Source organism: Salvelinus alpinus, chromosome 21 (genome assembly GCF_045679555.1).
Source record: "Salvelinus alpinus chromosome 21, SLU_Salpinus.1, whole genome shotgun sequence".
Taxonomy (NCBI): Eukaryota; Metazoa; Chordata; class Actinopteri; order Salmoniformes; family Salmonidae; genus Salvelinus; species Salvelinus alpinus.
The window spans coordinates 3416790-3431795 of NC_092106.1; the positions used below are offsets into that span (position 1 = coordinate 3416790).

General features: G+C 43.9%; 2 protein-coding genes across 4 annotated transcripts in view; both read right to left on the minus strand.

Annotated features, from left to right (window-relative positions):
• Positions 1 to 2068, minus strand: part of LOC139547629 (dedicator of cytokinesis protein 10-like) — a 176329-nt gene extending 174261 nt beyond the window's left edge. For both annotated transcript variants that reach the window (XM_071356591.1, XM_071356590.1), the window contains exon 1: positions 1498 to 2068. In XM_071356591.1, coding sequence (XP_071212692.1) covers positions 1498 to 1605 — 108 coding nt within the window. In that variant the 5' untranslated portion in view covers positions 1606 to 2068. The remainder of the gene's footprint in view (positions 1 to 1497) is intronic.
• Positions 2069 to 2345: 277 nt separating this feature from the next.
• LOC139547598 (cTAGE family member 2-like) overlaps positions 2346 to 15006 on the minus strand; it is a 35402-nt gene continuing 22741 nt past the window's right edge. Inside the window, exons 1-14 of one of the 2 annotated variants that reach the window (XM_071356531.1) lie at positions 14477 to 14993; positions 9132 to 9254; positions 8935 to 8956; positions 8710 to 8798; positions 8424 to 8501; positions 8043 to 8141; positions 7875 to 7953; positions 7655 to 7713; positions 7421 to 7460; positions 7223 to 7313; positions 7095 to 7137; positions 6886 to 6921; positions 5073 to 5140; positions 2346 to 3232 (exon numbers count right to left, since the gene is read on the minus strand). In XM_071356531.1, the coding sequence (XP_071212632.1) occupies positions 3079 to 3232; positions 5073 to 5140; positions 6886 to 6921; positions 7095 to 7137; positions 7223 to 7313; positions 7421 to 7460; positions 7655 to 7713; positions 7875 to 7953; positions 8043 to 8141; positions 8424 to 8501; positions 8710 to 8798; positions 8935 to 8956; positions 9132 to 9254; positions 14477 to 14482 (987 nt within the window). In that variant the 5' untranslated portion in view covers positions 14483 to 14993 and the 3' untranslated portion in view covers positions 2346 to 3078. Of the gene's footprint in view, positions 3233 to 5072; positions 5141 to 6885; positions 6922 to 7094; positions 7138 to 7222; positions 7314 to 7420; positions 7461 to 7654; positions 7714 to 7874; positions 7954 to 8042; positions 8142 to 8423; positions 8502 to 8709; positions 8799 to 8934; positions 8957 to 9131; positions 9255 to 14476; positions 14994 to 15006 lie in introns of those variants that run through there. The other variant, XM_071356529.1, reaches the window with a different exon arrangement.

A 15006-nucleotide genomic window follows, 5' to 3' on the forward strand; every position in this document is an offset into this window, starting at 1 on the left:
AACCAAAAGCTTGCCTTAACTTGGAAGAGTTCCAGTGTTGGATAGCCATGGCCAACTAGCTAACATAGCATCCCTCTCTGTTTGAGCTGGTTGTTTGATTAGGCTAAACTAGCTTGCTGCGTTCGCTAGCTAAGTAAGTGCAAGTGAAAAAATTACAACAAAATATAGCTCTCCCTCTCTCTCGCTTCTCCTTCATATTTGAAGAAAATAATTTGTTCAAAACTGTTAAACAATTGATATTCTCTTTGAGTCAACTATTCACCACATTTTATGCACTGCAGTGCTAGCTAGCTGTAGCTTATGCTTTCAGTACTAGATTCGTTCTCTGTTCCTTTGATTGGGTGGACAACATGTCAGTTCATGCTGCAAGAGCTCTATTAGGTTGGAGGACGTCCTCCGGAAGTTGTCATAATAATTACTGTGTAAGTCTATGTAAGGGGTGACTACCATGAGCCTCCTAGGTTTTGTATTGAAGTCAATGTACCCAGAAGAGGACAGCAAATAGCTGGCTTCACAATTAGCCTACCCCAGAGTGTGCTGTTGAGGCTACTGTTGACATTCATTGCAAAACAGTGTGTTCTAATACATTTTGGGGTGAAATATTAATAGATTTAGTCGTTTTAGAGTAGTTTATTAAAAAATATATATTTCACAATTTTTATGATATTCACTGAGGATGGTCCTCCCCTTCCTACTTAGAGGAGCCTCCACTGGTAGGTACAACACACACATCTTCCAGAGCCAATTTATCTTAATTAAATGCCAATCCATCCTGAAATTTGTGAATGGGTGGGGTAAAATAAGCTACGTTGTCTCACCCCATCGTACCGCTGTTTTTTTTCTTTACACACATACACACACAACTGGGCTGATGTTACTACTGCCTACGTCATTCAGCATCCTCGGCTCGAGGCAGGAGGGCATTTCCCGCGGAAAGCCCAAGACTAGGCTACAACCAGGTCCGTTATTTATTTATTTTAACGAGGCAGCATGGAAAATACCGAAAAATCACTAGAGAATACCCGGCTGCTTCGATTTGAGCAGCAAATCTCGATACATTTAAAACCTTGAGGTGGGCAACGTTATTAAGTGGTAAGCATTCACAAACCTCGACTCATATCCTCAAATGCAACATTGTAGCCCATTTAAGGAAATCCTTTACGTGAATGCAACATTGTCTCTTGCAGCATCAAGACAAACTTCCCTTCCCTTCGCCGCAAACATGCAGGCATATCACAGTTGATATCACAATTCAAACGTACCAGCTGTGTTCATTAAACCCAAATCGCGTCAACACAATTCTGAACGTCAGGATCAGGCTGCAATGGTGCGGCTCGCATCTCCAACAGTCAATTCACAATCAATAGGTGGCTCTAGGCTATATAGCGTCATTGTAGGGCACAGGGGGAACCCTACACATCGAGCTCTATAATATAGGCCTACTCAGCATTACTGAAGAAGGTGCAGTCGTAACCTTTGTTTTTCCCATCGACTCACCGTCATTGCCGAATGTCTGACAGCATTGGATGCCGTCTGCCTTATCTCCGCCGCACTCCCGGGCTTGAGCAGGTTCTTCGTGAATCTCCGGGTCGATTCTGCTGCCATTTCAGAACGGTCAACACTATTCCTCTGGTTCAAGCGCCGCTGTTCAACGCGTTCGTCTATTGTAAATCCACTGTATACGCCAGCGACGACTCTACTCGCCTGCTGGTCTCGCTGCTGCGCCTACTAGGCTACTAGTACTACACAGCAGCCCTGCTTGCGTAGGCAACAGATGCCTATTCAGCGAGATTCTACTAATGCCCGTGCGCTACAGAGTCAAAGGAAGCGGAACTAATGGCCAATCTCCTCCAAGGCAAGCCCCCTGCCCAACGAGACCACATGCGGCCAACCCTGGTCTGCAAGAAGCATTTTTAAACTATTAACATAGGATGGGCTTTCCCAAACAGTACGCCTCAACCCCACTATTGATGAGGATTATCTGTTGCCGAATGCAAGTCTACGAAATGTTCAAATTGGTCATAAAGCACAATTCTAAAAGGCCTGCAATGACAGTGACCATTATGTCTACAATTTGGCCTCTGCTACAGGTCTAGACCAAGGAGAGAAATCTAAGAGAATAACTGCCAGAATGGCATTAAAACTCATTAGCAGTCTACACAGGACCATGGTTGGAGGGGAGGCGGGGAAAGGAAGGGAGGAAAAATGGTAACACAGCGACCTATTGTGGTGGAATAGGCTAGTGCTAGTCAGTCATTAATGTTTTTTTATCTTCAAAAGGCAGCATTATCTTAACAGGCTACACAACGCCTGTAGCATGGTTGCAACATTGTTGGGCACTATACTGTATATCCACATTGTGGTATTTTTTTGATTTGAACTATTAACCAATAGCAAGCCCTACTTTGCATTAATGATAATGTCAGCTGGCTATCTGTAAGGAAATAGAAACTCAAAAATGTCATTAAGCCTACAAATTTGACAATTCCAAATCATGACCTATGTCCTTGTGAAAACACGATGCCAATATGATCACGGCTATCCAATGGACATCTATTCGTCCACTCTTGTCCTTCTCGGGCTTCTGCACAAAGCATTCAAGTGAACCATCTACGGCTGTTAAAATATCCAGATGTTTTGGTTTCTTGGGCAGCTCAGGTCCCTAAAGAGAGCCTGGGTTGCAAAGTGGGGACAAATCGACCTTCACGTGGGGGTTTCCCGTCGCCAAAATAGCCCTGGAGACCTAGATAATAGACTTCATCATAGCCTACCATTTGGCTTTGGTAAATGATGGGTTATGTGGCTTCCATGGAGGTCTTGGCAGGTAAGCCCCATGGAGTTGTATCTTACCTAATGGCAACAGAGCAGAAATCTGCATACAAAGACATTTTTAAAGAGTTGGATGATATCTAATGAGACCTACCATATAAATTACATAAAACACGTGTTCAATTTAGCTTGGTTGATTTTAAAGAAGACTTCTTGATGGAATAAGGCATCTGGATTTATTTATTGTACTCTGCCTCACCCCGTGTCCTGAGAATAATTGCACCAAATGTACAATTGTATGAATTGCCTTCATATCTTGAATAGTGCTTTGAAAGCTTTCAGAGCTTTGCAGGTTTTCAAGAAGGGCTTGTTGGTCTTGGTTGTTTTCGGGCGCTTGGGGATGGTCTTGATCAGGAACCCAGGTTTTCCTATTTTCAGCTTCTTTGAGGTTAGTTGAACAATCCTAGAAAGAAATCACAGGTCTTAGTGCCCAAAATGTCCCTAACAGGGTAGATCTTGACTAATGCCACGTTCACGTGCCATAATAGTTAGCGAAAATGCCGAGTTCAAACTAGGAAGTTTCACTTGAACGACCCTCCAAATCGGAATTACAATTGGGAAACTGAGAAAAGTTTTTGCCGAGTTGTGACGTTTCACCACTGACCTTTTACCGTTTCAACCAAAAGATGACAGCAAATCCGTTTTTGACAACTACAACCGTGTCAATATGGATAATTAGGCGACATTTGCCATTTGATAAAGTAGCTAGTTTGGCCATATTGTCAATGTTAAGGATGCTAGCTAACGTAATTATGAGCAACATCGTTTAGTTTATCAAGCTAGCTAAAATCATATTGGTTGGATAATTATTCCAACCAAAAAGCACATGAATGAAACAGTCGTATTTCCTAGAAAGGAGCACGTGAGCGTGGCATAAGCACTCAACTGACCACAAAAAGGGGTTGTGGTTGTAGCTTTTAGTGTCATAGAATGTAAATGACGTTTTAGGGTTAAGGATGGGATGAAATTCCTTTCTATAGGATCAATTCAGATGTACACTCATCAATAATCAGTTTTTCTTTCGTTTTTTTAAAGGAGACCGATCTCCTGCTGTAGTAGGAAGTAGAGGCTAGGGAGACAGGTATGTGGATGAAGACAGAGAGGAAGAACATTACATTACATTACATTTAAGTCATTTAGCAGACGCTCTTATCCAGAGCGACTTACAAATTGGTGCATTCACCTTATGATATCCAGTGGAACAACCACTTTACAATAGTGCATCTAACTCTTTTAAGGGGGGGGGGGGCTAGAAGGATTACTTTATCCTATCCTAGGTATTCCTTAAAGAGGTGGGGTTTCAGGTGTCTCCGGAAGGTGGTGATTGACTCCGCTGACCTGGCGTCGTGAGGGAGTTTGTTCCACCATTGGGGTGCCAGAGCAGCGAACAGTTTTGACTGGGCTGAGCGGGAACTGTACTTCCTCAGAGGTAGGGAGGCGAGCAGGCCAGAGGTGGATGAACGCAGTGCCCTTGTTTGGGTGTAGGGCCTGATCAGAGCCTGAAGGTACGGAGGTGCCGTTCCCCTCACAGCTCCGTAGGCAAGCACCATGGTCTTGTAGCGGATGCGAGCTTCAACTGGAAGCCAGTGGAGAGAGCGGAGGAGCGGGGTGACGTGAGAGAACTTGGGAAAGTTGAACACCAGACGGGCTGCGGCGTTCTGGATGAGTTGTAGGGGTTTAATGGCACAGGCAGGGAGCCCAGCCAACAGCGAGTTGCAGTAATCCAGACGGGAGATGACAAGTGCCTGGATTAGGACCTGCGCCGCTTCCTGCGTGAGGCAGGGTCGTACTCTGCGAATGTTGTAGAGCATGAACCTACAGGAACGGGTCACCGCCTTGATGTTAGTTGAGAACGACAGGGTGTTGTCCAGGATCACGCCAAGGTTCTTAGCACTCTGGGAGGAGGACACAATGGAGTTGTCAACCGTGATGGCGAGATCATGGAACGGGCAGTCCTTCCCCGGGAGGAAGAGCAGCTCCGTCTTGCCGAGGTTCAGCTTGAGGTGGTGATCCGTCATCCACACTGATATGTCTGCCAGACATGCAGAGATGCGATTCACCACCTGGTTATCAGAGGGGGGAAAGGAGAAGATTAATTGTAAAAAGAACACAGACAGACGCCGAGTAGTGACTCAAACCCCCCGAAACCGTGGCAGCATGCATGGTCCAGAGTCGAGTTTTAGCACTCGACATGCCTCCGACACTAATCTATTTCAATAGAATTCATTGACTGTTGGACTCACCTCTGGCAGAGTAGCGCTGTCTCATTCTTCTCCACGGCCAGAGCATGCTCGGCAGCAGAGGCTTTCAGCTAAAGAGAATAAATGAATTACAGTACTATTTGAAAGTATGTGATCCCCTTGTTCAATTACAGATTCTCTTAGTATTTACCATAAAATCTTAACTTAATCAGAATCAGTCTTTTTGATCTGACAACAGGTTTATATTTACCAATACTATGTGTTGGTGTAGAAGAAATCATGCGTGTACTAGAATTTTTTGTTTTTAAAGGAATTAGTGCAGGTGTAAAAATAAGTGAACCCCAAGTTGCATTGGTTAAATCAGTAGGTATGTAGAATAAGGTGGTAAATAATTGGGTACCAAATGAACCAATAAAAGGAGAGATCGTTAGGACAGAGTTTGGGCGGGACTATGATAATAAAGATAAGAAACCTGGTCAGTTTGGTGTTACCCATCCAGGTGAATACAAAGCAGACCATGCCAAGAGGAAAGGAGATCTCAGAGGACGAGGGTAGTGAGAGCACATCAGTCTGGGAGAAGGCTATAAAAACATCTTAAAAAGATTTGAGCTCAGTCCACTGTGAGGCAAATCATTTACAAATGGAGAGCATTTAACATGACAGCAACTTGGCCTGGAAGTGGACGCCCTTCCAAAATATCCCCAAGAGCCACAAAACAATAATAAATCAGGTAAAAGCAAATCCAAACATAACATGTAGAGATTTGCAGACCTCCCTTTTTGAATCTCAAGTAACTGTGCATGCTTCAACAATAAGAAGAACACTGAATCCAAATGCCATTCATGGGGGGGTTGCTAGGAAGAAGCCTCCGCTGTCAAAAAATAACCAAACTGCCCGTCTTAACTTTGCCAGAGACCACCTGTACAAACCTGAATGTTTCTGGAAGTCCATTCTCTGGACCAATTAATCCCAAAATTGACCTTTTTGGTCACAATCAACACCGTTATGTTTGGCGAAAACCCAACATTGCCTAACACCAAAACAACCTTATCCCAACAGTCAAGCATGGTGGTGGGAATGTCAAGATCTGGGGCTGCTTTTCCTCCTCTGGATCTGGATGACTCCACATCATTAAGGGAACCATGGATTCTGAGGTATACCAGGAGATTCTTGAACAGAACGTCAGGCCATCAGTCAAGGCGCTAAAGCTGGGCCGAAAATGGGTCTTCCAACAAGACAACGACCCAAAGCACTCAAGCAAATCTACCAAAGAATGGCTCACAAGAAAGAAGATTTGTGTTTTGGATTGGCCACATCAAAGTTCTGACCTAAATTCAATCGAGATGCTGTGGCAGGACCTGAAGCAGGCAGTTCATGCCAGACACCCCTCAAACCTCACTCAATTGGCTGAGTTCTGTAAGGAGGAGTGGGCAAAAATCCCTCAAAACAGATGTCAGAAACTGATTACTGGCTATAGGAGACGTTTACTCCAAGTTATCGCTGCTAATGGAGGTGCCACAAGCTATTGACTGAAGGAGTTCATATATTTTTGCACACATCATATCTGAGTTTCTGTTAAATAAACCTCTTTTGTTAAATAAACAATGAAAATATATCATATTTTTTTGGTTTCTGTCACTTACTTGGAATGTTTTTATTACGAATTGGGGTTTAGATAAGGATTTTATATGTTTATTTTATAGCAAAATAATGAGCAGCCCTGTAGGGTTCACATACATTCAAGCAGCACTGTATATCTTAGTGTACAGCAAGACACAGAGTAACTAGCAAAACATAGCTAATAACACCTTAGTGCAACTACAGTAGCTAACTTTAAAGTGAATGATCTCCTTACAGATATGGTCTGGATTTTGTATTGTAGCGTGTCAATCTGAGGAGAAAACAAAACTTGAATTAGCAATGTGTGCAAAGACATCCTATCACATGTGATCCAATATGAGTGTTGATACAGGGGCGTATGGTTTGGTTTAAGTACTTCGTAGTTTAGCTTACTATTGAGCGGTTATGGATCAGTATTTGGCAGGCTGTCTTAGGCTTACTTACATGTTGCTTTTCCTCATGTTTGCCTTGAATCAGGGCTTTGGTCCTGTGAAAAGACAAACACCAATGTACATGTCATGTGAATGAGAACAAATCCTAATATGATCAAACTAATATCAAAATCCACTTACAGCTCGTTTAGAGTCTGTCTATACATCTTCTCAGTGCTGTGGAGTTCTTGATGTAGAGCGGCATTCTTCTCTTCAAGCTGCCAATTTTTGTCTGTTGCAAAGTAAACAGACATACATGTAAAGTAAAGAAAATATCAATACAGAATAAAGTGAATCTGGCTGGTGGGACATATGTTGTGTGTTTGTAACATAGCCTACCCCGAAGACCCCTGTTCACCTCCTCCAGTGTGGATTTGATCTGTAGAAGATTCTGCATTTTTAAGTGCTAGAGCCAGCAAACAACTGATCCATTGTAAAATATTGTAGTATTTACAGTTTTGGGGTAAACTGAAAAGAGGGTCTTTTCTGTAATCACACCCATTCTTTTCATCTACTTATTTCAGAAACTTAACCAAATGTCTCCTAGCTTACACAGACTATACATTAACTTACTACGGTTGCATCCTTCATCACAGTGACCTCGATCTCAATGTTTTCCTCACTCTTGATATCTGTAACAAAGGTGTTTATTTGATCAACAAATCAATGCACATTTAATTGTCGATAACCCTGCATGGTTCTACCCTCGAACAATCCTGACAAGTAAGCTTAGTAGGTCGATAAACAGTTTGCTAACTTTTTATACGCTGATCAAACTGTGTGATTTACTCACCGGTAGATTGGGTGTTGGTGGCACTAGGGATCCTGGCATCCCCACCGTGATGCTCTTTAAGTGGTTCCATCAGTCCCCACTGTTGGGAGCCATAACATAAACCCCATTAAGATAGCTCTTTATCATCATACCAAACGAGTGAGTTTGATTGAGCAGTAATGGACTTACAACAGCTTTCAGTTTCTGTATGCGTTCAACACACTCCTGGAGTTGTAGATGAAATGCCTCCATTTCTCCAGCTCTGATGTCCCATTGTTTCTTCATATCCTTGGGATAAAAGAGATGGGCTCAATGTTAATTGTGTGATAAACGTCTGACCATGACAATTAAACAAATTGATAAATGGACTATACTTTGACAGTGAGTTAATAGTTCAAATACATTTTCAGATGTTATTTGACTTTTCACCTATAGAACTCCATACATTTCCAGTAACTAAATATTAGTCAATGTCAGTCTATTAGACCTGATGACACATTGGTCATACACTGTAGAGGGCAGGGAAACTAGTTAAAGGGGTTTAGGAATAAGAGTTCTCTGACTGCTTACCTCCAGCTCCTGATTATCCTCCTGAGAGGACTGCAGGCATGCCCGCAACCTTTTCACTGGCGCGTCATAGTCCTTCAACTAAAACCAACCAGATTTAGAACAGAAGTTACAATGATCATGGAAAAGTATATGCTACTGCAGGTATGCCCCCGACCTTTGCACCCGCGAGTCATAGTCCTTCAACTAAAACCAACCAGATTTAGAACAGAAGTTACAATGATCATGGAAAAGTATATGTTATTCAAGTCCAGAATGTCCCAGGTCTGACTTAGCTTCTGAAACGTACCAGTATCTCCATTTCAGACAATTGAATCATTATATCACATTTCTTTTTCGATAGCTGGGCGAGTTTCACGTTTAGCTGTGTCTCAGTCACTGGAGATACAGAGGGGAATATGAAATTAGTCTTGGTTCAGGCATGACTAAGGAGCTAAATCTACTGTATAAAATGTAAGTAAAAAAGCTTGCGTATCCTCATCTGAGCTACTTAATGAAAGGTAGGAAAACTCACAAAAACGTATCCTGCTTTTGATCTATAAGAAACAGAGACAAGGCAATGAGAACAACGTTCAAACATGGACTACATCATACATCATTAGAAGATCAATCAAACTGCAAAATGAGCCTTTCCCTCAATTCCTTTCATTTCCATAGGAAGTTGAAGTGTATGAAAATCGTTGTAACATGGTAATAATACAAAAGGTTTACCGCAAGGACGGTCCTCCATAGGAATATCACACCCAAAAAAATCAGGACAGCAGGGAGAGTGAGCTCCCATCCCACTCCAGGATGGGTTGCTCCAAACCATTCCTCTTCTAGAGAGGAGAGAAACTGGACAAACAAACAAACAAATGTCACATTACCATTTATTATAGAATTCACATCAGATGGAATGGACTGTCAGTGAGGTAGAAAGGTAGATTACCATAAAGGATCTCTGTGGGTACTATTTACCAGTGGTGTAAAGTACTTTAATAAAGTACAAATCCCCCCAAAAACTACTCAAGTAGTACTTTAAAGTACTTTTACTTTTTAGCTGCACCAACGTGTCGGAGGAAACACTGTTCAACTGACAACCCAAGTCAGCCTGCAGGCGCCCGGGCCCACCACTATAGCGAGATGTGCCAAGTAAAGCCTCCCCAAAACCCTGCCCTAACCCGCTGGGCCAATTGTGCACCGCCCAATGAGACTCCCGGTCACGGCTGGTAATGACACAGCCTGGTATCGAACCCCAGGCTGTAGTGATACCGCAACACTGCGATGCTGTGTCTTTAGGAGGCCCTAAATAATGTACTTTTTATTTCATACATTTTCCCTGACACCCAAAAGTACTTGTTACATTTTGAATGCTTAGCAGGACAGGAAAATTGTCTAACTCATGCACTTATCAAGAGAACAGCCCTGGTCATCCCTACTGCCTCTGATGGCGGACTCACAAAACACATACACTTTGTTTGTAAAAGTGTTGGAGTGTGCTCCTGGCTATCCGTAAAATAAAACAACAAGAAAATTGTGCCTTCTGGTTTTGTTAATACATGCAATTTGAAATGATTTATAGGCTACATTTACTTTTGATACTTAAGTATATTTAAAACCAAAAACATTCATTTAAGTAGTATTTTACTGGGTGACTTTCACTTTTACTTGATTTTCTATTAAGGTATCTTAACTTTTTGTAACAGTCCTGACCTGTTTTATGTTGTTTTTATGTGTTTATGGTCAGGGCATGTGTTTTGGGTGGGCAGTCTATGTTATTCGTTTCTATGTTGGTTTTGGTTTGCCTGGTATGGCTCTTGATTAGAGGCAGGTGGTTTGCGTTTTTCTCTAATCAAGAGTCATATTTAGGTAGGGCATTCTCACTGTTTGTTTGTGGGTGATTGTCTCCTGTGTCTGTGTTATGTCTTACACCATACGGGATTGTTTCGGTTGTTCGTTTCGTTTCGATGTAGTATGTTTCCTGTCCGTAAGTGTTACGTATTAGTTATGTAAGTTTATGTTCAGGTTTCGTCAACGTCGTTTTGTTATTTTGTAGTTTGAAAGTGTTTTGTTTCGTTTCGTGTTGCCATCGTCGTATTTATAATAAAGATGGCTTATTTCCCTGAAGCTGCATTTTGGTCTGATGATCCTTCTCTCCTCACCTCGTCCGAGGATGAGGAGAGCGACAGCCGTTACAGAATCACCCACCAACACGCTAAGATCAAGCGGCAAGGGAAAACTAAACAGAGTAAGGGACAGGAGAGAAAGGATTTCTGGACATGGGAGCAAATAATGAATGGAGAAGGTCCCTGGGCTAAGGCAGGAGAAAATCGCCGTCCCAAAGCTGAGCTGGAGGCACGGAGGAGAGCAGAGGCTACCGGGGAGAGGAACCGGAGCTATGAGGGAACGCGTCTGGCACGGAAGCCAAAAAAGCCCGTGAGTAATTCCCAAAAATTTCTTGGGGGGGGGCTAGGAGATAGTGGGCCAAGGGCAGGTAGGAGACCTGCGCCCACTTCCCAGGCTTACCGTGGAGAGCGGGAGTACGGGCAGGCGCCGTGTTACGCAGTAGAGCGCACGGTGTCTCCTGTACGAGTGCATAGCCCAGTGCGGGTTATTCCACCTCCCCGCACTGGTAGGGCTAGATTGAGTATTGAGCCAGGTGTCATGAGGCCGGCTCAACGCGTCTGGTCTCCAGTGCGTCTCCTCGGGCCGGCATACATGGCACCTGCCTTACGCATGGTTTCCCCGGTTCGCCTACATAGCCCGGTGCGGGTTATTCCACCTCCCCGCACTGGTCGGGCAACCGGGAGTATTCAACCAGGTAAGGTTGGGCAAGCTCAATGCTCAAGAGTGCCAGTACGCCTCCACGGTCCGGTATTTCCGGCACCACCTCCCCGCCCCAGCCTAGTACCTACAGTGTCTACACTACGCACTAGGCTACCAGTGCGTATCCTGAGCCCTGTTCCTCCTCCACGCACTCTCCCTGTAGTGCGTGTATCTAGCCCGGTGTCTCCAGTTCCGGCCCCACGCACTAAGCTACCAGTGCGTCTCCAGAGCCCTGTACACACTGTTTCTTCTCCCCCTACTAATCCTGATGTGCTTGCCCTCAGCCCGGTGTCACCAGTGCCGGTACCTCGCACCAGGTATAGAGTGGGCTTTGAGAGTCCAGTGTGCCCTGTCCCTGCTCCCCGCACTAGTATGAAGGTGCGTGTCCTTAGCCCGGTGCCTCCAGTTCCGGCACCACGCACCAGGTCTACAGTGCGCCGTATTCTGCCAGAGCCGCCAATCAGACAGGATCTGCCAGAGCCGCCAACCAGACAGGATCTGCCAGAGCCGCCAACCAGACAGGATCTGCCAGAGCCGCCAACCAGACAGGATCTGCCAGAGCCGCCAACCAGACAGGATCTGCCAGAGCCGCCAACCAGACAGGATCTGCCAGAGCCGCCAACCAGACAGGATCTGCCAGAGCCGCCAACCAGACAGGATCTGCCAGAGCCGCCAGCGAGCCATGAGCAGCCAGAGCCGTCAGAGCGCCATGAGCAGCCAGAGCCGTCAGAGCGCCATGAGCAGCCAGAGCCGTCAGAGCGCCATGAGCAGCCAGAGCCGTCAGAGCGCCATGAGCAGCCAGAGCCGTCAGAGCGCCATGAGCAGCCAGAGCCGTCAGAGCGCCATGAGCAGCCAGAGCCGTCAGAGCGCCATGAGCGTCGAGAGCCGTCAGCCTGCCATGAGCGTCGAGAGCCGTCAGCCTGCCATGAGCGTCGAGAGCCGTCAGCCTGCCATGAGCGTCGAGAGCCGTCAGCCTGCCATGAGCGTCGAGAGCCGTCAGCCTGCCATGAGCGTCGAGAGCCGTCAGCCTGCCATGAGCGTCGAGAGCCGTCAGCCTGCCATGAGCGTCGAGAGCCGTCAGCCTGCCATGAGCGTCGAGAGTCGTCAGTCAGCCATGAGCTGCCCTTCAGCCTGAAAAGGCTAGATACCCAGAACTGCCCATCAGTCCAGAGCTGTCTCTCTGTCCGGAGCTGCCTTTCAGTCCGGAGTTGCCCCTCTATCCTGATCTCCCTCTCTATCTTTATCTACTTCTATATTCTTATCTATCCCTCTGTCTTGATTTATCTCTCTGTCCCGGTGTTGTCCTTATTAGATATGTTGTTAAGGGGATTTTGTGGGGGTCAAAAGAGGGTGGACATTCTTGGAGGGAGGAAGTTAGGATGGACTATGGTGGTATGGGGACAGCGTCCTGAGCCGGAACCACCACCGTGGTTTACTGCCCACCCGGACCCTCCCCTGGACTTTGTGCTTGTGCGCCCGGCGTGCGCATCTTGAGGGGGGGGTACTGTAACAGTCCTGACCTGTTTTATGTTGTTTTTATGTGTTTATGGTCAGGGCATGTGTTTTGGGTGGGCAGTCTATGTTATTCGTTTCTATGTTGGTTTTGGTTTGCCTGGTATGGCTCTTGATTAGAGGCAGGTGGTTTGCGTTTTTCTCTAATCAAGAGTCATATTTAGGTAGGGCATTCTCACTGTTTGTTTGTGGGTGATTGTCTCCTGTGTCTGTGTTATGTCTTACACCATACGGGATTGTTTCGGTTGTTCGTTTCGTTTCGATGTAGTATGTTTCCTGTCCGTAAGTGTTACGTATTAGTTATGTAAGTTTATGTTCAGGTTTCGTCAACGTCGTTTTGTTATTTTGTAGTTTGAAAGTGTTTTGTTTCGTTTCGTGTTGCCATCGTCGTATTTATAATAAAGATGGCTTATTTCCCTGAAGCTGCATTTTGGTCTGATGATCCTTCTCTCCTCACCTCGTCCGAGGATGAGGAGAGCGACAGCCGTTACACTTTTATGTATGATAATTGGGTACTTTTTCCACCACTGCTATTTAACTACTCTTTCAACTAAAGCCATTTCACATTTGCATTAAGCTCCATAGACTACACCAGCCACAAGCCCTTCAAACTTCTACCATTATTAGCCTACTTCAATACAAGCAGGCACACATTATGTTCAGGAAATATCCTTGTCTAGTTTTGTACTCAGGCCTACATCCTTTAGTCCTCCAAGAAAAAGCGCGAAGAAAATGGTAAATTGGTCAATCACTCCTTGGTCGGGCATCGTCATGGCAGGCCAAGGAGCACCAAACTCCGGTACACCTACTTCTTCATACACATCCATATCGATGACTGAACCAAAATACACATGACTATTTTTTAACTGCATGCTTTGTGACGTCATAATAGAGACATTATCAAGCCGCGCCCCTTAGTTACTGTTGCGAGATCTTTTTCTTCTTTTTTTAAATTTTTTATTCACAATACAAAAATCTACTTAAATTGCTACATCAAACATGTCTAACAAAACAAAGGTATTAACAAGAAAATACTCAAACATACAAAAAAGATCAATAAAATAATACTAAAAATATATTATTTTTGTGCAATTGTATTCACTCTGAAAATATCTTATTATAATAATTCAGGAAGATGTTATTCTTGTTGTTATTCACTAGGGTTAATGTTTTAATAAGATAATTCAATTAAATCAGAAAAATGTGTAATTTTATCATTGCAATAGTAACATATTATATCTTTCATGTCAAAAACATAGGCAGTGTTCATAATGGTAAATAAGTATTTTGCAAGGTTTTCCCAAAATGCTGACAAATTTACATTCAAAGAACAAGTGAGACAGATTCTCACCTTTTTCATAGAAAACACAGATATCATCAATAGCCACACATTTGGATATCATAGAATTACATGGATATATCTTATGTAAAATTTAGAAGTGCACTTCCTTAACTTTGTTTGGTATACAATATTTGTAAGGCCTTAACCATGCATTTCTCCAGACAATGTCAGGAATAAGTGTAACCGGTGCTGTACTGCACCGCTGTAACTCTGCGTTGTGTGTGGTTGATTGAGACTATAAACGTGGACTTTGGAGATCAGATAGTTTTAATCAAGCAAAATTCACTCTCTGCATCCTGCATCTCTCATAGTGCATCAAAATGATTTTTGAATACAAAAAATAGTACAGCCTCTCCTTATTATACATAACATAGTTTACATAGATAAAACCACATACCTGCATCCAAAAGAAAATAAAACATTTGTAGAGCACATATGTTCTGCGAATCGTCGCCTCTTTCTACAACAGATGCACAATACAAGGGACTGGGATCATTTGAGGAGCTAGCCATCGTTCACACATACAATAGCCTGCTAATACCTTAGCTAGCTATTAACCACATGTTGAATTCAGAATGTTGATATCATCCTAAAAAGTACAATTACAAGTGCATCTTAACAATACCATCCACTTATGGGTAACCTCTAAATATACAACATTATTCATGAACAAAACACTGTGTGTATGACTTTGTGCTTAAAATATTCAAACTTTTCTGAAGACGACAGAAAAAGCGTGTCTACCTCTCATAGTGCATCAAAATGATTTGAGCACGAGCACGCAGGGCAAAACGTAAGTACACACTCCCCTACTCCCAGGATGCAGGCATGCATAATAACAAATCAACATGACATATTCATATATGAACCTGGTGAAATTCACACAGTACTTTAACAACTGTAACATAAGCATGTTCCAGAAAAACT